At 38.0% G+C, this 23,674-nt stretch overlaps 1 protein-coding gene across 1 annotated transcript in view; it reads left to right on the plus strand.

The window, feature by feature from the left end:
* The window catches only part of CACNA1C (calcium voltage-gated channel subunit alpha1 C), a gene marked incomplete at its 5' end in the record, with an annotated part of 490,257 nt that overhangs the window by 66,991 nt on the left and 399,592 nt on the right, over positions 1 to 23,674 (plus strand). The window contains 2 exons of the mRNA XM_082008523.1: positions 8,992 to 9,313; positions 12,911 to 13,016. Of these exons, the coding sequence (XP_081864649.1) occupies positions 8,992 to 9,313; positions 12,911 to 13,016 (428 nt within the window). The remainder of the gene's footprint in view (positions 1 to 8,991; positions 9,314 to 12,910; positions 13,017 to 23,674) is intronic.

Below are 23,674 nucleotides of genomic sequence, written 5' to 3' on the forward strand. Positions count from 1 at the left end.
TGAGAGCCTAATCTAGGTGCCACCATAAACACCTCTCAAGAAACTAAAAAGGATTTTTTGTGGGTTTCTTTATGCAAATACTTCAAAGGAAATTGGTCACCTACCATGCCCCTCACCCTGCCTAATAAATCTATCTCCTAATAGAACTTGTAATCCATCTGTGTTGTATTATAGATTTCTCTGGCTCTCCTGATATCTACATCAATTGTCAAACTTTTCATATTAGACACTTGCCTTGGGGTTTAACGTTTAGCAGGCTCCATGCTTCACCCCTCTCCCAACCCCCTTCTCTAAAAAAAAAAGAGACCTTACCTCTCCATCTAGTTCTTTTTGAATCTGCTGTTACAGAAGAGAAAATTAGAAGCTAGATGGGTTTTTGTGACTGCTGAGGATTTTCAGACTTGTGGCTTTGTAGATTCTTCTGTGCAAGATTTGACATGATGCCCCTCTGGTGAAGGAGGCAGAACAGACTGTTGCTTTACCTTGTTTTGTTTCAGAATGGAAAGATAAAACTAGAGAAGTAAAAGGAGGGATACTCAAGTGATGAAATCTTAGCTTATAACCTGTTATCAACAGCTAATTAGAAGGGGAAGAGGGGATTCTATCATTTGTGTTATTGTAGACTGAGCTGTAAAAAAAAAATTTGTCAGTAAATAAAAATATTATTTACCTTTACTACAAGTACAGGATCATGGCTTTTAAAAAAAACCAAAACAACACAACCCAAACACCACAACCCCACCCACCCAAAATCCAAAGCAAAAAGACCCCACCCCAAACACCTGAATTGTGTTAATTGAAAACCATAGCATTTTCAAACAGAAATGTAAGGGAAATGTTAGAAAATTGTATCTTGGTGCCTGGACCTTTTGCATGTCTCGGTGCATATGAAGGAAAGATCTTATCAGGAAGCAATGGGTTTCTAACATACTCAAACAAGGTATTTTTGTGGAGAGAACTACGTATGTGGTGATTTTTAAGGGAAGAGTTGTCCCATGATTATTCCAGCGTTGATAGGGAATTATTATTGCTTGTATTCTTGTTTTGCATTATTTGTGAGCCTGGAATCTGTTGTGCTGGATGTTCTATGAATATAGAATAAATGTCTGTCCCTTTCTCAAAAAATTCAAAATATAAATAGTGTTGGCAAAGTTACTATAACTTACCATGCAGTGTCTGTAGTCAATTTTCAAGCTTAAATATTTAACTTGGAGGCATTCAATACTTGGAGTGGAGCTTGTGCACTTGCTCTCTTCATTGAGAGACTTGTTTTCTCATGTTGCTAGTAGCTCTTTGCATCTTCTTATGTTAATGGCATGCAGCAAAAAAACCTCTGTTTGGAGGGGGGGAGATACAAGAAAACAAAGATCTAGTTGCAAATGAAGCATGGCTCTTGAATAATTTTTTTTGTTTAGATTTAAAAAAATATTTAGTCTTAACTATGGCAAATGAACTGTCTTAAATTGTGTATCTTTTATGTGTGTGTTCTGAAGCCCCAAAACAATTTACAGGAAAAATTCTTTAACTCTCTTATCTGGGTGAACAACTACACACTGAGTTTTAGTCTGACATGATGTTGAAAAGTGTATGTGTATATTATAAATTTTGTTATAGAAAAAGCCATAGTTCATGTTGCAATCCAGCTTTCATTATAACTCCTACTTACAAATTACCATCAGAAAAATCTTCTTTTTTGAAAAAAACAAAACAAACCAAACAGACTAACTTCATCGGTTAGATATCATAATTAACATCTTGTCAACTTTTTTTAAAAAAAGGCAAATAAGGAAAAATATTCAAATCATGCTTTAAAGAAAGTGAGTTTTATGTGTGTGCAGCCCTGCATTCAGTAGGGGAAGCTTCCAGGGATGTCAACTGAAAATTTAATAAAGATTTCTGGAAAAGATTGTTTTCTCATACAAATTAGTGGGTTTATTTCAATTTAAAACATTAAACTTTGTGTATGGCTGGTTGTTATTGTCCTGAGATACAGAAAGCCTTTTAGAGTTTTAGAAAAATGTATTTGTAGAGTGAGGATTTAAAACCAAAGAAATGGAGTTCCAGGTCAACTGGGCTGAGGGCCCTCACCTTCCCTCCTGCCGAGTGATGAAGGTGCATATAGAACTCTTACAATGTGCTGATGTAGCTGTGATGATCTAAAGGTTTGAGTGAAGCAGAGTTTACTCAGAGGGGTCTCTTTTGATAGATTAACTGATAGAAGAAATCCATAAGCTTTATGTGCAAAGGCCTTCATTCAGGTGCAACTTGCTTTAGACTAACAAAAGAAACTACTTCTCACTATCAATCTTGCCTCGTGTATGTGATTCCAGAGAAATGTTTTTCTGGCCTGGACTAAGAGACCTAGAGTGTGGGAGGTACTGCTACCAGTCCAGGAAGTCTATAGGTGTTCTTCTATACAGGTTAGCCTGGCGGAAAAGGACCTGGGGGTGCTGGTTGACAGCCGGCTGAACATGAGCCGGCAGTGTGCCCAGGTGGCCAAGAAGGCCAACAGCATCCTGGCCTGTATCAGAAATAGTGTGGCCAGCAGGAGTAGGGAAGTGATTGTGCCCCTGTACTTGGCACTGGTGAGGCAACACCTTGAATCCTGTGTTCAGTTTTGGGCCCCTCACTACAAGAAGGATGTTGAGGTGCTGGATTGTGTCCAGAGAAGGGCAACGAAGCTGATGAGGGGTCTGGAGCACAAGTCTTATGAGGAGCGGCTGAGGGAACTGGAGTTGTTCAGTCTGGAGAAGAGGAGGCTGAGGGGAGACCTTACCGCTCTCTACAACTACCTGAAAGGGGGTTGTGGTGAGGTGAGTGTTGGTCTCTTCTCCCAAGTAACTAGCAACAGAACAAGAGGAAGTGGCCTCAAGTTGTGCCAGGGGAGGTTTGGATTACATATTAGGAGAAATTTCTTTATGGAGAGAGTAATCAAGCATTGGAACAGGCTGCCCAGGGAGGTGGTGGAGTCGTCATCTCTGGAAGTGTTCAAAAAACTGTGGATGTGGCGCTTCAGGACATGGTGTAGTGGGCATGGTGGTGTTTGGTTGACTTGATGATCTTCAGGATTTTTTCCAGCTTTAATGATTCTGTGATTCATTGTCACTACAGTTAGAAAGTGTTTTCCTAAGGTAAATCCTGAACTTTTCTTACTGCAAAAGCCATTGCTTCTGCTTATTTGAATATGTTGATAGATATTCCCTTTCTGTTCTTTGAAATAATATGCAGACATATCTCTATAAATATATATTAAAGTCATATATGTGTGTGTCTGCATATATATACACACACACACTTAAAGAGTGTTATCATACCCTCCTCCCCCTCATATCCTCAGGACCGTCAGCCCAAGTTCTGGCATTCCCATTTCTGTCAGGTTGCCTCATGTTTTCTACGCTTTTTGTTGGTCTCCTTGTTCTCTTCTGGGCAGCCTGAACTGAGCCACATCTTTCCTGAAGCTGAAACTGCCCACTGCATTTCAGCTGAAGCCCTGCCAATGCTGACCGGAAGAGAAGTATTACTTGTAGTATTGCATAGATTTTTATCCTTGTTTATATACTACATTGTGATGATTGCATTTTGTGGGAAGAAGGCAGCACAACAATATCAACTTCTGTTCTGTTGGGGATCCAATATAACACCCAAGTCTTTTCTGAAAATAATTTGGTCAGGTGATTAATTTTGCTTAATTACTTTGCATTTGTCCCTGCCGAACTCATATTCTATTTTTAAGACTTTTTCTCCAATTCGTGACGTTCATTTGGAATTAAATCCTGTCCTTCAGTGTATTTGTTTTACCTCCCAGTTTCAGAGTTACCTGCTTGTTTAATAATACCGTTCACCATTTTGTCATCCTGATCATTAATAAAAACATCAAACAGAATTGGATCCAGGGTAGGCACTTGGGTACCTTCATGTGGCACATCCTCCAATTTAGGCTGTGTACCAATGATAACCACTGTCAAGCATCCACTGATTTCGTACTCATGTTATAGCAATTTTTTTCTTGTTTGTATGCCCCCTAGCATCCTTGTGAAATTATTAATACTGTTATGAGGTCTTGTATGACAAAGTCAGGACATGTGGCACCTAATGCTTCCATCTTGCTTGTGAATTCTGTTACCCGGTTCTGGAAGGAATTAGGGTTTTTTTGACACAATGTATTCATGACAGATTCATGTCTGTTGCTGTTTTTCTCCTTGTCCTCCAAGTAATTGCTGACACTTGTTTATTTTATTCCAGATTTTTTTCCTGGAGACTGAAGTTCAACTGGATTTAAATTTTTCCCCCCTTCCCACTTTTTTTTAAGTGGGGACTCCATTCACCTTCTCTGTCCTCTGAGGTCTCTCCTGTCTTCCATGAGTTCAAACCAGCAGCTAACAGCTTTGAGATTTACTGCAGAAAGCTCTTTAAATATTCTATGATATTCTAGGGTGCAGTACCTAAGTAGCTGAAACCATGGACATCATCTAAGTACTTTCTAACTTGTTCTTTCTCTTTTACAGTTGGAAATGATACCTGTTTTGGTTTGGGGATTAATTGTGCTAGTCTCCTGATGAAAATTTTTTTTTAGTAAAAATTGATGCAAAATAGTCATTCTTACAATCACCTATCAAAATGGTCGTCTTTTTCTATTGGTTAATAGATAATGTTTTCCACATTCTTCCTCTTATTAATAGATAAACTCATACACTGATTTTTGTGTGTGTCATTCTTCATGCTTCTTGTTAGGCACCTCTCACTTTAGTCTCTTATAACTTTTTCCTGTGTGCTTGAATTGGTCATGCAGATGATCTTAATAGTATGCCTAGTTTCCTACCTTCTGTTTGCTTTCTTTCAGTGTTCAGTTAAGACACTATGACTTAACCAGTTTTATCTTTTACGGTACCCGTCTGTCCTCTGCTTTGGGGGAAAATAGAATTGTGCAACACAGTTTCAAGGCTTGCATTTTTAGGATTCTCTTTTTTTCAAAGTGATAGAAAAAAATAACTGTGACACTCCACATAAGCATATCTCTATTTTAATTTAAATAATTGATCTAAGCACAAATTCCTCTAAAATAAATGTGTGGCTAACTAGATGAAACCAAGAAGATCAGAAGTTGCAATTCCATTCCACTGTATCATTAGCTTTCCCACTCATTTTCTTATACAGAATTGGCACTGCTTAGGTGTTTTTGTTTGTTTGTTTTTAAATGATGCTTTTGAGATAGTTAATAGGTGGCATGATAGATGGATGTTACTAGAATGCAAATAGCACTTATAAAGGTATTAATGGTCATCACTGTATGATTTAATAGTGACTTTGACGGTTTTAGTAATTTAGTTGTAAGTTTACAAGGTCATGGTTTGTTTCCTGTTGTACAACAACCCTATCTGTTCCTTTTCTGACCTAACTCTGATTTTTTGAGACCTGTTTTTCTGTTGTATTTCTGCATTTGAAATAGTTCTGCAACTTCTCATTTTTGCAGAAATCAATGTCTCTCCCAAAGACTTTGTAATCATATTTGTTCACTGATACGGAATTTTTATGTGTAGTTACTATTCAATTTCTTAAACTCATGATTCATAGCACAGAAGTACTTGAGAGAAGAGTTTTGTGCACCAGCTGGACATAGTCAACACTACAAATTCTTGCTAAAGGATGGTAAGGACTAGCAGGGTGATAATGCTGTGGATCACATTGCTTAGTGGATTATTGCATTTGGGTGGGGGCTGAATCTCCATTTCCCACTTCTGGCCCACTTCCAGCTTGATAACAGTATAAACAAATATGATTAAAGTGATTTAGGTATTGTGAAACTTTATTTGTAGTGGGGAAATCTAGTGAAGGATTTTAACTGCTACATTGTGAAATGAAAATAGTAAAACCAGTAACTGCAACCCTCAGTTTTCATCAAAGTTTTGTGGTGGGGAGAAATGAGTGCTATCGGTGAAATTTAGCATGGTGCCTCAAGTTCAATATGAATTGTGTTCTGCTTACTTCCTAGGAATTATCACTAAGCATTTAGATTATAGGGTAGAATTTCATTCTCCCTGAAAGTTTGGCTATGCTGTCTTTGAAAATATTTTGCTCAGTTCCTGAATGTACTTTCTGTGGAGCTTTGTGTCACTCTTTCTTTAAATTAAGCTATTTCTATAAACTCTGTGTAGATAAAGTCATTTATCACTGCTATTAGTTATTTAGTACAGATAGTCTGCAGTCTCTGAGCTTCATAAAATAGACAGATCCTTATCAGTAATCAATATTTGTAATATTTGTTAATATAAATCTGTCATTACTGACTCATCTTTTGAAATTAACTTGAGACAAAGCACTTTATTATAGGACTGGTGATCGTGGTAGAAGCAACAGCAGTGAAACCACCAGAAGTTGTATCCTTAACTTTGCTGGCACATCAAAGTCAAAATGCATAGACATGAATCCTCATGTGAAACCTAACTAATAAGCAATAATAATGGAGAAGCTTGACACATTCCCAAATTGCAGAAAAGTCTTCATTAAGATGCAGCAGCTGTTTATTTTCAGGACCACATGGTCTAGTCAGCATGATAAGAACACAGTGGCGACGGATCAGCAAGTCTGCTTTTGCTGGAAAACGCACACATCTTTCCTACCCATTCTAATGGGTCAGTATTAAAGAAGAGCTGGAGTTGGAGAATAATTAGAGTAATTTTCCATTTATTTTTCTTTCCAGCATGCCTCAGGCTAGGGAGGTCAAGTAGATGCTAAAGAGGAAAACTGCATCTGGAACTAGTCTGAAAATAAATAGGTATCCTGTGAGTAGTGCTGTGTACAATTTGCTTAGTCTTCGAAAACTAACTAAGTTTGTCTGCCAGTTGATTGCCTGCTTCATCAAAGAAATCTGCTTAGCCTGTGTGTTTCTGAAAGCTCTTTTTCTTCAGTTTCAAAAGCTGGGGGATGTGAATTAACTATTTCCCATTTCATGTTTCTTTCAACTTTCCCTTTCACATATCGGCGTCGTATTACTCACCAGCTTCCTTTTGGCTGGTTTGCAACTAGGAGGCTTTTCAGTGAGCAGAGATAAACTCTAGATTCCCCTGCTATGCCTGGCATAAAAGGACGTCTGACTCTATCATGTCCTTCCTTGCGATTCTGTGAGACGAATTTAAAAATCTTGCATGCTTTCTAGGTAGAGGCATATTCTGTTGTACTCTGTGTGTTAATGTGATTGTATTTTACCTGCTTTAATTCATTTATAGTACAGTTGTTGCTGTGATATCTTGACACTGCACATCCAGCTATGAAATACGCATCTTAGGTAATAATTTCTGTTCAAGAATAGTTTGCCAGTTCCTTGGTTTTGAATGTCTTTCTCCTGATAGTTTAAGGAAAACAGTGTGTCACATGGTCTTCTGCTTGCTTTGTTCAGTAGTCTATAGCAGCCCATCTGACCTATTTGGTAACACTGTGTTTCTATATTAATCTAAAGTAGAACATGGTCAAGAGTAGGCTTTGAGCTTGCTCTGAAATAAAAGGTGATCTAACTCCTTTACTGGGTTTCTGCTACCTGCCTCTTGCATGTATGCTTTTTCTGAAGCACAATCTGCTGAACAGATGTAAGGGGAAACAGTCTCTTGTGTGCAGTGTTTTGAATTTGAACTCTGGTTTCATAGGCTGTGAAGGAATAGGATCTGTAGACCATTTGGGCTTCCTTTTACCTATATCCCAACATATGGGCTACAGGCAAATTTGCAAGTCCACAAAAAAGACAAGTAGTCTCTTAAATTTTATTTAAGACATATCTAAACAAGATGTTCTTCCTAATCAAAGTTTGCTGTTGTGACTTTTTGTAGATTTTGTGGCACTTCTTTAACATGGTTTATATTTCCTTCTGTTAACTGAATTTTTCCACAGACTCTTAATCTTTCACAAGTTCTCACAAATCTCAATTGAAACATATTCCAAAGAGCAAGGGAATCTGTTTTGAAGTTTCAAAATTCACTCATTTTGAAGTGATTGAAGTTTTAATTTGAGTTGCTGAAAAAGTCTCATTGAAAAGGCATAGGTGTGTAACTGTCTTTACTGAAACAATAGAACAATTGCACTAGCTTGAATTTTGTACTGCTAATACCTCCTAAATATCAGCCACGTCACCTGACCTAGATCTCGTAATGCTTTTGCCCTATCATAATATAGTCCCTCAGTTTAGACTGAGAGGTGCAAAACTTGGGACTGCTAGGTCTTAGCATTCATGATAATACATGTTTTTAAAGTAAGTGTTACTCCATTTATTTCAACAGTTAGTTTGTCTTAAAATCGGCTTATAAGGATGAGGAATCAGTTCCAGTTTCTAAATATATGTTGGTTGGCCTAAACTATCTGCACAACGTCCTATAGAGCACAAAAGCCATGAACCTTGCCTTTGTGTTACAGTTTCTGCTTCAGTGTACCTTCAAGTCAAGCTGTTCTTAGGCTTATAAATATGTGCTGTTTGCAGAGACAATTAAGCTCGTTGTTAAAATTTTGCTTTTACTTGAGGTAATGTTGAGAACATAAGGATTTTTATGAAAAGAGTTGAGAATCTCATTTGGTTGCTGTGCCATGTACTAAATAGCATAGTGCTGCTTGTCTACGTGATAAAGTGATGAGAACTAGCCTCACCTTTTAAGCTTTCAAACAAACCAACTTGCAAAATGTGTGGGTGAAAAAGGAAAAGAAGGACAGTTTCTTTTCTGTGAATCCCTTGAGATTTTATTTGTTGCAGGCAATTCTAACAGCTCAGTGTCCATTGGGTCTTGTTCAGAGACTGGTGCAAGATGAATGATTGCATAGTAGTATTACTTCAAAATTAAGAGTTTGAATTGGAGGAGCAAGCTGGCAGTAAGTGGATACCCTACACTTATCCTTAACCTTAGCTCTTGATTTTGCTGATGATGAAGATTTTTAAAAATACTGTTTCTCTTTTCTGTTGTTCAAAAAATAGCTTCACAAATTTCTGTTTTTTCTGTTGTGTTTTTCCTTTCACAGGTTCCAACTATGGGAGTCCCCGTCCAGCTCATGCCAACATGAACGCCAATGCAGCTGCAGGGCTTGCCCCAGAGCATATCCCTACTCCAGGGGCAGCTCTGTCCTGGCAAGCTGCAATTGATGCTGCCAGGCAAGCCAAACTGATGGGTAGTGCTGGCAATGCCACAATATCCACAGCTAGCTCCACGCAGAGAAAACGGCAGCAGTATGGGAAACAGAAAAAACAGGGTACCACCACAGCTACGCGTCCTCCCCGGGCACTGCTGTGTTTGACACTGAAAAATCCCATCCGGAGGGCATGCATCAGCATCGTCGAATGGAAATATCCTTTTTGATGTTCTCATTTGGAAAACAGCAAGTTGTGCACATCAGGCGCTATTCATAAGTGTGAGGAAATCAATACATTAAGTTGAAAGGCACCGCTGGGAATGTAAAGTACACTAATAGTTTTTGATGTCTTAACTGAGATCATTTATGCCAGGGGGAAAAAAGTTTAGGACTGAAGCTTTAACTATACCCTTGTGTAGGAAACAACTAGAAGCTTAAATGATAAAGGTTAGGGGTTGAATTCTGTTCTTTTAAAAAACATGGCCCGGGCTGAAATCAATGGGAGATATGCAAGATATCTGAGGTCAGAATTGAACTGACTCTATGGGATTGATAGCAGCTACTAGCTTTCCCTTCTTATTTTTTTGCAGGCACTTAGAGGTGCCACCAGGTAAAGAGCTCTAGTACTTTGAATCATACCCTTTCTTACTAAACACAGGCCATCATGCTTTCTACAGTGTGGAGAAAAGAATAGGACAAAAGGAGGAGAAAAATAACCCCAAATGTATGCGATAACACCCTGAAACAGGGCTAAGGTCTGTTAATTATATTGGAATTCTACTTAAATTAATAAGGCTCACTAACACATGGTAAGAAGTACTGGTTATCTGGAAGCAGAGGAAAAAAAAGACAGTTAAATTAATCCCGCAACATGTACAAATGCAGTACAGAGCCAGATCTAGTAGTCTGAACAAGAGACAGACTGTGTCACAGATGATAACCACTGATACAGAACTACAGAATATAAAAGTCAGTGCTGCTTCCCTGGAAAGTCAGTGAGAGTTTGGCCATTGGCTTCATCATGTGAAAGGAGCAAAGCCTTTTTAGTCACCCAAGTTTGATCAGCACAAGCTGGAATTTGAGAATTTGGTGTGAAACACAAACTGAAACAAAATAGACCTCCTGCGCTTCCCCAAAGAGGTACCAAGAGTAACCCTGAACAGTAATTGTCAGTGACTCACAATCTAATGGGGCTAGTCAGTAAATACAAAAGAAAAAGCATATTGTTAGGGATAGATAAGCATGTCAAGGGAAGGCAGTACAGAACCTGGCAGTAGTTAATATGATAAAAAATGAATGATGGCATTTAAAACAATGTGATAATATTGTTCCTTTGGGGGTCTGGTGGGATGTTAGAAAGATGAAGACATAATAAAGTATATTAGGTCTTGCTGACATGGACACATTTTTCAGATGAAGAACTTGTTAAAAATGCTCCTGTCAATTCTTAGATGTCCTTAAACTGCCTGCCTGCCTATTCCTTTCTTCTTCAGATGCTAATTTTTAATCCCTCTGATTAAGTTTGCCACTTTTTATCCCTTCTGGAATAGCTCTGATGGTTTAAGCATAAGATGACGGGTGATGACTAACAGGATGAAGCTGAATATTGGTTTACTTGCCAGCACCCCAATAACTGCATGTCTTTAGAGAAAGAGCACAGAGTGACATTTGATAAATTAATAAGATCTGCAATGAATGATGGGAATGATGTGTTGTAAAACAGGATACAGCACTGCTGAGATCAAAAGAGGACCAAACAATGCGATTAAAGCAATCCAAAGCTGCTGATGCTTGCATTTTTTTGTTTTGTTTGGTTTTAGGTGAGTCAATGGAAGTATTTTTTTTTTCATCAGAACCTCTCATTGGACATCTAGCATTTATAAATGTGAAACACCTCAATGACAAGTAACAATATCAACGAATTGTGATATGGTTTAATTTTATTCTGTACTCTGACTTCCTAATTGCGAAAAATTACTGAGAAAAGCCTAGTTTAATTTGCTGAACCACTAAAGTCTAAGCATAGTAGGTATTAAACAAGTATCAAATGGTAATTCTGTGGTGTTTGTTATCCAAACATTATAGCATTAAGAGCCTGAAGGTGCAATTGCATACAAGAAAAAGTGAAATGAAGTTAATTACCTTATTTTGCAAAGATTTATCTGTGTATTTAATTTTCTCCCATGTGCAGTGTATTTGTAGATTTTATATAATTTTAGAGTATAAAAAGAGAATAGAAGTAAAAAAAATGCATAAACAGTAATAAGTTAATAAATAATAACCCTGTCAAAACCAAAAAGTCTAGGAAAAAAGCAATTAAGAAAAGGAAAGCCTATGGAAATTGGGGTCTTTATGCAGTAAACACTATATATACAGCCTGAGATATCTGAGAAGTCCTGCTGATTTCACATGTAATCTACCTGCCCTGATTTGTTCTTCTTCCTTCATATTATCATATATCTCCTATTATTCATATGATTAAGCACAGTAGTCCTGGTGAGTTTGGAACCCTTTGACTTTTCCATATGTGAAATGTAGATCGTATCTGGGTGTACACTATGGTCAGGTGCCTGGGATTTGTGTGTATCTTGCAGTTCAGGCTGCTGCACATCCTGATCTTGTTTTTTCCTGCTGAGAACAGTAGTGTTCTGACCAAAATCATACATGCTGTGTTGACATTTGGCAATGCTGCAAAGCCAGTCCCATGGTAGATAAATTCATGCTTAAATGCACTCTATGGCACAGGTTATACTTGGCATTCTCCCTATCCTGCTCTTCATTCCCCTAGAGTACTGGTGAGTTGTCCCAGAGCTAGCCTCCAGGATATTCTTGCAGGCAAGTAAATGTAGACAGACTGTGGATCTGGTCTCTAGTCTGAGTTTGGAGATACTTCACAGCAATTAAGGTTAAGGAGTCCACCGAAGTAGATGAAGTGCCAGCAAACTGCTCAGAGGAAAAATGCCCTTTGATTCCAATGGATAGTTGGTGGGGCATCAGTTGTGCAGGATTTGTTTGTTGAACGTCCCAAATGTTTGGGTTTTTTTCCCCTAACAAAGCTGGTGCCAGGTTGAAATGCCTCTGAATTGGTGCTAGTTTCTCTATCACAAGGAACAGTTAGCTTCCTGGTTTTCCTAGTATACTGTGTAGACATGCTTGTTTTCCCTATGATGGCAAATGAAATGCAAATAAAAGAAAAAGAAATACTCCCTCAAATAATTTTTAAGCAAAACAAGTATACAGGGCAATGTGCAGTGTAAGCACATTTTGGACAAAGCTATTTTTCTTTCCTTAATGGACTTTATAATCATTTAAACATCTTCTAACTGAATGTATGCACGTATTTCTTGGGCCCTTGCATTTAACTTTGAGATATGAGAGACATTGAGAAATGGGGAAAAAATATGGCAACAAAACCCTAAAACTTTTGTTAAAATTATTTCAGGGTTTGCAAATGCAGATGGAAAAGACTGAGAGAAACTAATTTTAAGAGATGGTCCTTCCAGAACAGGCTTCTGTTATTAAAAATAGTACAGCCACACTTGAAGGAAAATAGGGAAAATGCAGTCTAAATAAATAAAAGAAGAAAAAACTTTTAAGAAATCTGTGTTTACTCTGGCACGCGACTGGCCTACACTGCTTTTGACATATTAGGAAGATTCTTGGCTGGGAGCTCCTAAAAGCACTTAAAAAGGCATATGTTTCTTTTCAGAATATAAGGGGCTTGGAATGTTTTCTTTAAACAGAATTCTTACAAATATTTTTTGTGTGTGTGTGCACATTTTGGAACTATTTCCTTAACTCCATTCCTCAGACCATTTGAAATAATTATTTTACTGACTATTTTTGCCAATTGTGTGGCCTTAGCTATCTATATCCCCTTTCCAGAAGATGATTCCAATGCCACCAATTCCAATCTGGTAAGTCCTTGATGGTCTTTTAGTCTTACTGTTTTGAAAGTCCTTTTTAAAAGTGACCAGAGAGACTGCTGAGGGTAGGGAACATAAATATATCTACCAAAGATGAGAACATAGTAACGTAAAAATGGTTTTTGTGTGCTATATCTCCTCTATTCATATTAGCACCTGTTTCAGTTGAGCTGCTTTTAGAAAAGAATGTTCCAAAAATTGTGCGGGTTCTGTATCTGATGTTTTGATTAACAAATTTCTGCATCCTGCAAAAGTTTTTGGCAAGTTTTTAAACTGCAGGTATTTGCAGAAGAAAACTTTCAATCATGATTTATCTGGTAGTTTTTGTCTTACAAAGTGCCGTTGTGAAATTGATACTGTCCTCCTCTCAGGTAATACACAAGAGCACAGCCTGATGACTAATTTCTAGGAAGAACATTAATTTCAGACAGATGTGTTTGGTTGAACAATGTTTGTGGGTTTGGTGTCTTCTTTTTTTTTCCTTCCATTTTGTTGGGGAAATATAGTTTTTCCTCTGTCACCACTGATGCTAATGTTGGTACTCTAGGATAGAGCTGTCCATATCAAAGGGCAAGAGTGTTTACTTTTGGCTTAGCATAAAGTTGTAAAGAATTTTGCTCAGTAAGGGCACAACACAAGAGCTCTTGAATGCAATTCACTGAATAGGCAGAAAACATTTTTCTTTCTCTCAAATATGGGAACAAATCTCCTACTTCTGTGGTTGGATCAGGATGAAAACTTGCTCCCAGAGTTTAAGAGTTGGGATGCTATTTCCTGACTAAAATTTACTGAGACATAAGGAATTTTAGAGCAACAGAGGAAGAAAACAAAAGCTATACTTCCAAAGTATTGATAATTGGGATGGCTGAGAGATGTTGTAATTAAAATGATCCATGCTGTTCTTGCGAGTCAGTATTTGATTAAATATCTCTTGAAGTTGTATAAAACAAATTGTGAACTTCAGGACTTTGCTGGAAGAGTACTTCTGTGTTTTTGAAAAACAAAAACTCAAACAAAAAATTGTGGTGTAGTGCTTTTCTACTTCAGTATGGCACCTTTGAAAAATTAATGTCTTTTATTAAAAAAAAAAAAGCAGATTCAATTGATCCTCTGGCTACAAAAGACTTGTTTATTGCATGTTCTGACTTGCAAGGTTGAAAGAGTAAACGAAGCAGAGTTGAAGGTTAAAGGACTCTTTGTCTGGAGTTTAATTGGGTGTGGGTATTGGCCTTATTTCAGACTGTTGGCTAATACTAGGTTGGGAGTATTCATCATTGAATGAGGTATATTGAAACTGTTCTACTGTCAGAAAATATATGCACCTTGTGAGCTGAGTTGCTATTCTGCATCTGTTTTCCAAGACATCTTTTGTGGTTTTTGGCCAATCTATCAAAACACTCACGTTATTTGTGAGTATGATTTTAAAAAAACCCAGTCAAGCAAGAATTGTCATCTTAGGAAAGTTTAGAAATCTTATAGCCTTGAGGATGAGAATGCATTGCTAATTCATCTAAATAGCTATTTCACAGAAGCAAGGGGAAAAGAAAGTAAAATGGGGAGTCTGCTTGACTAAACTTTCTTTGGATCTTCATGGAAAAAGTAATTAAAAATGGAAAATGGGATACTTAGTATCCATGAGGGGCTTGCACTAGTGGAATTAAGACTCTATTCTACACTATAGATTAAACACTGGAGCTCCAATTGCTCAGTAACCTTTGGTCCTGTGATCTCCTGTTAGTCCTTGTTTTGTTGTTGTGGTTGTTGTGGTTTGGAATCGGATGAAAGACTAGATGAAGCTCTGAGCTAAAGGCAGGCAATTCCAGATAACAGGAACTGCAGAAGAGTGGGACCTTACTCTCAAAGAGCCAAATTGTACATGGAAGTGACTAGAAAGAAGCTGGGGTTAATATTATGTTCCTGTAAAAGCTGATGTACTCATTTGATTAGATTTTTTTTTTCTACCTGTGAGCATGTATTTTGCAGTCAGATTTATTTTAGCCATGAAGTCTAGAGCTCCAAAGGCTATAATCTGAAACAGGAAAGGAGTGTACGTCTGCAATATGTGCACGTAGGTTAATGCGTGCACAGATGTCTGTACTGTGCAGAAGTGTGAGTTTGAACATATACAGAATCTTACTAGCTGCCCAGAAGAAATTTTCACATGTGTAAGAACTCTTGATTCATTTTCATTTTGCTATTTAGGTTTTTTTAGGGGCAAAGCTGCCACAGAAACTCCCACATCCCTGGTTTCCTGAGCCATCCCTAACTTCCTGAGACATGAAGAAACTATCTACAGAAAAATATATGATGGATAATAACTGTTTTGAAGTTATCTTATTTCTTCTGATATTTGCTTCATATATTCTACTGATATTATTATCAGTACTTACTATCAGAAGTACTGATAATTGGTCTGAAAGTGACACAACAGTTTTCCAATAAGCTGCCACTTTTCCTTTAGGGTCCAAGTATTCCTTCTCTAAGGTTTCATCATAACTTTTTAAACAATGTTTTCTTTGGGGGCTGAGGTAAAATGTCAATCCACTGTTTTTAACAAGCTAATGGAGTAGAGGGTAGTGAAAGAAGAGAAAGGAATTCTGAATTGTGTGAGTGGCTTCTTTCCTTCTCTCTGTGAAAGTAGAAAAATGATACCTAAATAATGTTTTGATAAAGAATTGATCTGTATGAATTTCAAAATGTGATCAGCCGTTGGTCAAATAGGGTATATTTATCGCTGTATGCCTTCCACAGAATTCTTGGAGACACATGCCTCATTTGGCTATATAAAACCAGTAACTTATAGTCATATCTTCATTTTAATAAGCCTTGTCTTTAGGTGCAAGACCTATTTGATATGATGCCACAGTAATTAGTATGAGCACTGGAACTAAATATAAAAGAGTCCAATAAATGATTCCTTCCTTTTTGTTTTTAGTGAGGAATTGTGATTAGCTGTTACGTGTTACAAGTTTAGACCATATGCCACACACAGGTTCTGACTGGTTTTTCTGCAGTCTGGCTTCCTATAAATCCTCAAGCCATTTTTATCAAGTCTAAGGATGGTAACTTAGGCTGTAAAGCACATTCATTTTTCAAACGCACATTTGTACTAAAATGCAGATTTTGTATTTTTATGCTCGCTGCAGTGCCTTTGTCACTGGCTTTAAGAAAAATGCCAGAACAGTATAATGTAATAACAAAATGCTTGAAATTAGCTTCAACAGTTTTTATGTTTTACTTCTGCAGTGTGTTCACTGGAAAACTATTGAACTCACATGAATGGAGGGGAGTTGTATTGGGTATAAATTTTTTTGTTATTAATGAACTCTGCTGAGACTTTGCTTAAATTTACAAGTCAAAAAAGCTCATGCGTGACCCTGTGCAAAGAACTTTTATGTATTCTCTTGATGCAGTCAGGAAAATTGGAGATAGTTTGAGGGGAATTAAAGTTAGCCTGCATGAGAAGCTGTAACTGATATGGAGACTTTGTGCTTGTTATGCCTGCAATTATGCACTAGAACAGAGATAATGTACATTTAGGAATAAAACTATAGACGGCCTAAGATAGGAAGCTGAGAGGGAAATGCTTCTGTCACTTTACTGGCAATTGCAAATGGCACCGGCCTGGTCAATGTCACAGCATGGTGATAACATAATGAGGTTAAGACCAAGGTTTCCAACACGTTCTGTGGAAGGTGACTCAGTCGGTTGTTTATGCTTTGGATAAATAGCAGGAGAAGATTCCGTGTTTTGATAGCCCTGCTTTCCTTCCCTTGTCCTTATTACAGGAAGGAAATCCTGTTGTACACTAGTTAAATTTAAAAAAAAGATCTCTTGTGTTTATATGTGAGCTTATAATGGGATGTCACCTTCACACTAATCTGTTAAACCTGAAAAAGGACCCTGTGAAAGGAAAGATGGGATTTCTGCTTGATTGTCAGTGCTTGTGCTAGCTGGTGTTTGTGGGAATGCCTGCCTATGGAAAAGGCTCTTGTCTTTCAGGAAGGTATGGCTGCTTTTTTAACTGGTGATTATGATAATATCCAGTTGAGCAGGAGATTTCTGTGCAAAAAAGAAGAAAGTGTTTTTAATCTTTTTGCATTTGAGCAGACTGGCACAATAGGTGTGGATGTGGCTATATAGGTAACATTCTAAATACTGACATAACAAACTTCAGCATTTTTTATATCGGAGAATTCTGGAGTCAGCATATTGAGCAGTCTCTCAATTTTTCATGTGCAAAGTCAGAAAGTGTTAGAGGAGGTCAGGAAAAGCGTGAGGAGGTCAGGAAAAGTGTAAGGAGGTCAGGGAAAGAAAGTATGGCTTTCCTGGATAAGGATGAGAACAATACTGCACAAAAACTTTCGGTTCTCTTGTCTTTTCTATCATCCTCCTGTGTGACAGTTCCCAACTAGTAAGCGAACACGGTAATGAGATATGCTAGCATTAGGGGTGAGGTGGAGGGCAGGATAAAGTGGATACCAAGCTAATAAGCTCTCATAGGTTTAATAGCTTGGGCCTCATGCCAGCACTGCTACAGCTGGGCGAGTCGTAGAATTTTAAAAGTGGGGAGTAAGTGATAGAAGCTGGAAAGGAGATGCCGAGGAGGCTGGAAAGGGACTAGAGTCAGGATGAGGAGAAGAAGAAAGATTTGTTCCAAAAAAAACCTTGAGGACTTCAGAAAGATTGTGAATCACTGACCTGTATGTTGCTAAGGATGTTGAATATGATGGAATTTAGGCTCAGCCCTTCCCAAAGTCCTCAGAAGGCCTGCCTCTGGCAGAGAGAGGCTGATGCGCAGCATCTCTAGCAGTAGTGAAGCACCAGGAGGAAGAATAAGCACTGGGTTTGAGAGGAAGGCATTCAAGCTTGTCTGCTGCTTTTGGCATTGACAAACTGTGTGTCCTTGGCTAAGTTGCTGTCTCAATTTTCCCATCTGTAAAGTGGGTTGGTTACTGCTTTCATGGTGAAGGTAATTAGCCACTGCCTTACATCATGCAGACCATTACAAGGAATGCTCTAGAACAGGCTGTAAGAAAGGGGTAATATCTATAGCAATCGATTCCAAGCCAGTGGTCCCTAACTGAACGAGAAAGGTAAAAAGTAGGATGGAGGCTTCATTTCTTTGCACTGGTGGGAGCAGAATTTAACTTCTCCAGAAAACTGCGCAGGACTGCATTGTGACAATTTGCTCATGTGTGTTGAATTAATTTGAGGGCGACTCTTTAACTTCTCATGCATAAATTTGTAGCCTTTGTATCTTTCTTTTAAGAGTGGTGTCTTTCCTAGGCTTTGTGAACCTGAAACTGGTAAAGGAGAGATTAACACCTATATGTGTTACTTACAGGTCCAAAACTGCTGAGTTCCCTGGGCAGGCCTCTGCCACTTGAGTTGTCTGGGTAATCAGCAGTAGTAAGAGCTGGTTCTCTGGGTGAACCAGGTGAATATAGGATTGGGAAAGTTTGGCAGAGGGATTCACAGGTGTTTGCTCACAACAGAGGAATGCTGGGTTCTATTCCAGGCTCTGGAAAATATAATCGAAGGGCTCTTCTGGGTCTTTGGAAAGAGGGCTTTTTCTTCCAATAATGCCTCCTTCTGAACCTCTCCCCATCTCAGCAATAGTTGTCTGAGCTATAACTCTTTCTCAGGTCTGCCATTTCTGTTCTTTATTGGACTTAGACTCCATAATTCAGGCTTCTTATCTTTCTACCATTTCATTATCAGTTTTCTGTCCTGCGCAGGGCTTGCTGTTGTGTCCCAGTCAAATCCCAGTCTTATGCTTCTCTTTATACCAGTGGTCCCAGTGCCCTCACCCAGTCTGTGCTTGTTTTTTACCATCTCTTGATCTGCTCCGAGATCTCTCATGTCTGTGTGTCCCTGTTTTTTTTGTTGCTTTTTTAATTCATTGTCTTTGCTTTGCGAAGTAATTGTTCTCCTTCCAGTTGGGCTTCCATCAGACCTGTCCCTTCTGCTTTCACTCTTTCCTCCTACCTGCAGTCTCCCCTCCATAGTGGTTTCATATGTTACTCACCTGTTGATCTCAGTGCTGTCCTTCTTCAGCTTTGGCTCCCTGACCCCTTCTCTTGTTACTTATTATTTATTGTTATTATTTAAGACTCTCCAGTCTTAAATTCCTTTCCAGTCCTAAACCTGTTCTCTGTAACCAAGCAATCCCAGTGCTCCTTCCAACTCTGTTCTCAACATATCTGTCTCCCAATGATGTCTGGACATATGAACTCAAAGTTCAGTTGCTTTATTCCAGATTGATTCAGACCAGTTGAGAACAGTTATTGCACGGGTCCTTGAAATCCTTTGTGGCCCTTGCTGAGCTCTCTGGATGTGACACATTCTGGTCTGCAGAAGCTGTTAAGATGCCCGATTAGTATTTGTAATGACAGTTTGGGTGTTGAGTCTTAGCAAGTCTCTGTGGAGCCTGTGCAGATGGCGGTTTTTAAAAGCCAATCTGGCCAAACTTAAGTGGGTAGGCTAGGCAAAAGATGCAGCCTTGACACAAAGGCCATTAATTTGTCAGTTCGCATGACCTTGTTACAAGGAATATGGTCACTAAAGAAAATAGTTGTTGAGACTTTTTTTAAACTGGGATAAATCAATGTATATTGTTAAACTGCGTTGTCTGAAATAGTGCATAAATATTCAGCCTGATACAGAAACCAGCATGGAAAACTGTAGTATTAACTGGTAAAATCACAATTAAAAGCAGCTGAAAACAGTATCTTAATAATGGAAAGTGTCATGTAGCTTTAACAGAAGTAGTGCTAGAGATTCACTTCCATACCAAAAAGTAACATGGTGCTTCACTGAATCAGTGAGATATTGAGAAGTGGTGTAATAGGCTTTTAGAATTAAATAATGAATTATATATAATGCTGTAATGATATCAAGTACATTTACATTATCAGTATATAATGCAGTAAAGAGAAGAGCGTTAAGAGATACAAACCAAGGGGAAAAAGTAGATTCTTGATAGGATTTGAAAGTGAAATATGTGCTGTTGAGGCAAAATTCAACTATTCAAGAAGGGCTGTCCTGGTTTGGAAGAGCTGCAGAGGAAGGACCTTTGTACAAACAGCTACAAGATTGGTAGAATAAATGGATACTCCTATTTGCTTGCAGTAGGATTAAGTGTAAGTTGTGGGGAAAACCCCAGAATTGCTACAAAAACTAGTCCATGGAAATAGTAGCTTGCAATTTGTAGGTTGTATGTTTCTCTAAGTGATTTTTGAAGTCTTAACTATATATTTTGGTTCTGATTGACAGCAAGTTTATTGGTTTAGTCCAAACATTAAGCTATTTATTCCATCTTTGTAGACAGTTCTGATTACTATTTTCCCTTTCTTTATGTGTAAGTTTTCTACATATCTGACTTATCAAGTGTGCTTTTAGATTCTTTTTCAGGTGGTAATTATTCTTGTTTATCAAACCTCAGGTTCACTGTAGGATGCTCCCCCTGCCCCGCCCCCCCCCTTTCAGAAAAGACAGGAAAAATGTGGAAGCAGGCCAAATAAGAGATTTTAAGCACTGTTGTTTTCACTGTAGTCTAATTCCTGCCTCTGCAAAAGTAACACAGTCTTTTAAAAGCAGTGGAAATTTCCAGAATGGCAGATATTTTTTGTGTTGTATTTTTGGTACAAGTATCCTTATCCCTCTAAGTCTGTGGGATGTTAGACTTCTGTTCAGAAGCTCATTAGAATCCTTTTAATGATGTTAGGAAATAAGGATCTGTATCTAGAAATGTGATAGATGGTTTTACGTATGATCTTTAGTATTTTATGTATAGTTTGTATTACACCATGTTCTTTGGTTTTTAGTCAGGCAAATTTCCCATTAACTTCATTGGAGTTTACTTGACTAAGTCACCCAAATCTATCTGCTAGTTCAGTGCATGCTATTGGCAAAGAATTGTTGGAACATTGGGCTTTGACATCTACAAAATCATTGACTGTAAAGGCAAGACTTCTTGTACTTGTGCAAACAAGAAAAAACCCCAACAAATTTTCATAATTCTCTTAGAAATAAAAGAATGGACATGCTGCTTGCCAACGGGCAAAATTGCCAGAAGGGAAGAATGTGTCTTGTGTGTTTTGTCAAAAGTCAAAACTTTGTCCCTTCCTCTCAGGGACAATTCCTACTTTTTCCCATGGTTTCTAACTCCTAAAACATGGGGGTCCATATGTCATAGCAGCTCTTCAGTCCTTCTGGCTGAGTGACTGACAATCTATATTTCAAAGCAAGCTAAGACAGTCCTTGAATTTCACTTTTGAGAAATGCTGAACAACTTATAAATGAGTTTTTCTACAACCTCATGGAACAAAATATCTTTTCTTGTACAATAACCATGAAGAGCCTATATTTATCAATGATATTTCTCTATTAAGAACATGATGTTGGAAGTTTACCGCTTAGGGGAAGAAGTCCAGTAAGCAGCAGGAAATATTCATTAACATCTCTTCAGTATGTTGCATTTTGGGCAGATGCTGGGAAGTTGGCACAGCACATTATCTCCTTAAGACATCCTTAGCAAGTTCTGTTTTACCTAAGCCTAGGCAAGGGAGCTGGACCATCTTTGGAATGCAGTGTTTTTCTAACCTTTTTCTATAACCTTAACCTGTGATGGTCTGTGAGACACTAAGGAATGCGTATTTTGTTTGGTTGAGACTCTTCAGTGATGTAAAGTTTTATACATGCATGATGTAAATAGATGTCTTGATGCTCACAGTGAGTTTATCCATGCAGACCTTAGGCTGTAATGCAGAACACCTGGCCAAAGGAGCATACATGGTCTTGGAAAACTGTTACCCTCCTGTGGTTGCTGCTAGTACAGTCTCTCCAACAGTGATGTCAACACCTTTAGCCCCATGCACTAAGTTTGGCAATGGCAGCAGCAAGATGCCCAACTCCCACAGTATAAGCTTTCCAAAAACGGCATGTATGTGGTTCCCCAGCTAGCTGTGTTGGCAAGTGTGCAACTGTTCTTCAGGCTGTCCTGATAAAATTGTGTTGATGGAGAGTTTGGGTTTTTGGAATTCTTCCTCTTCTGCTGGCTTGCTGTTGTCTGTTGCTTGTAAAATTGATATTTAGGTAGCTTATATTGGAAACTAAAGCAATCCTCTTTTGCATATGATTATCTTCATCTGGTAGGTTGAAATGTTTTTCTAGTTAGCAATAAATGTGCTTAATCTCTTACTATTACTCTTTGATCTGAAGCATGGTGAATGCTTTTTATGTGGACATTTTAAAATGTTTTAGTCCTATTACATACCCTCATATAGAAAGCCTCACACAAAAGCAGAACTTGCATGTTATTTTTCAATGGATAAAAATAATAATAATAAACCACTTACAGTGCTGTTATCCTTGTGTGGCCTCATTGTTTGTTAGTCACTTTAAAACAAGAATCTCTGTTTAAATGAGATTATGCAGCCAAGCATGTGGTCACAAAAGATTTTTGAAGATCTAGTTGCATAATTGTTTCACAATCTAAACTTGTATTTAAAAACAAACAGAAAGCTTCTCCTCATTATGGTCACCAAGATAATGCCTGAATCAGAACAAAAGGCACATCAATGCCCTTCAGGAGTAGTTGGCTGAGATGAAAGACTGCAAGATGAAATAACGTTGAAGAGAACGAACAGCTCCTATTCATCTCCTTTAGCTGTTAGTGCTAAATCATAACAATGCCAAACTAAGATCTCAAACACACATAAGATTTGTACCACTGTAGTGACAGATATTGGGGCATTTAACTGTTAAGAAGTGTGGGGTGTTTTTGCGTAGAACAAGGAAATCTGCTGCCTCTGCTCTTTAAAGCTACTGCTGTCCTTGCAACAAAGGGAAGGAATTAGAGGTTTTCCAGCTTCACACTTCTATTAAATGCCTCAGGTACCTCCTGAGACCAAGAAGCTAGCTTGTGCAACTACTGAATAATCATGTGCAACTGTAGTAACAGAGTGGTACTATATTTTCACTTGGAGTTTTCTATAAAATCCAGTGCTGTATGTAAAAGTAGGGAGAACAGTAGGTCAAAGATGTCTGGGCTGGATGTGCAGCTGGGGCGTACACCTGATGTTGCATTGATTTCTGCCAGCAAGAAACTGATAAATCTTCTTTAAACCAAACAACTTGTATCCTAATTTTTATAAGTCATTAACCATGATTTATTCTTCTCTTATTCAACCTGGAGCAAGTTATAGCTCTGAATCAAGTCACTGACTCTTTTTATAGCTTTTATCTTATTTAACATTTTCACTGTATCCTACTTCTCATTCGATAATTATGGAATTTTTATCCATCTTGGGGGTGTGATGTTTTCATCCTGACATAAATAAGTTCTTTTTTATAGCAGTTTGAACTCCAGCATTACCTTTTACTTAAATGTTTAACGCATTTTACAACACACTTAAAAATTACATTCCCATTTCAGCCTCTTATTTTTTTATGTGTTTGATATAAATATTAATGTCCAAGTCCATTTTGTCTCCAATTTTCATTGTCCCTATGATAAAACCAGCACTGCTGCTACTTTGTTTTCCTTTTGAAGCATCAGGCTGTTGCATGCAAGTGTTTAACAGTCCATAGGGGAAAAAGGAAGAAGCACATGAAGCAGAGTTGAATGTTTTAGCTTTTCAGAG

The sequence above is a fragment of the Phaethon aethereus genome, assembly GCF_964289735.1.
Source record: "Phaethon aethereus genome assembly, chromosome: 1".
NCBI lineage: Eukaryota > Metazoa > Chordata > Aves > Phaethontiformes > Phaethontidae > Phaethon > Phaethon aethereus.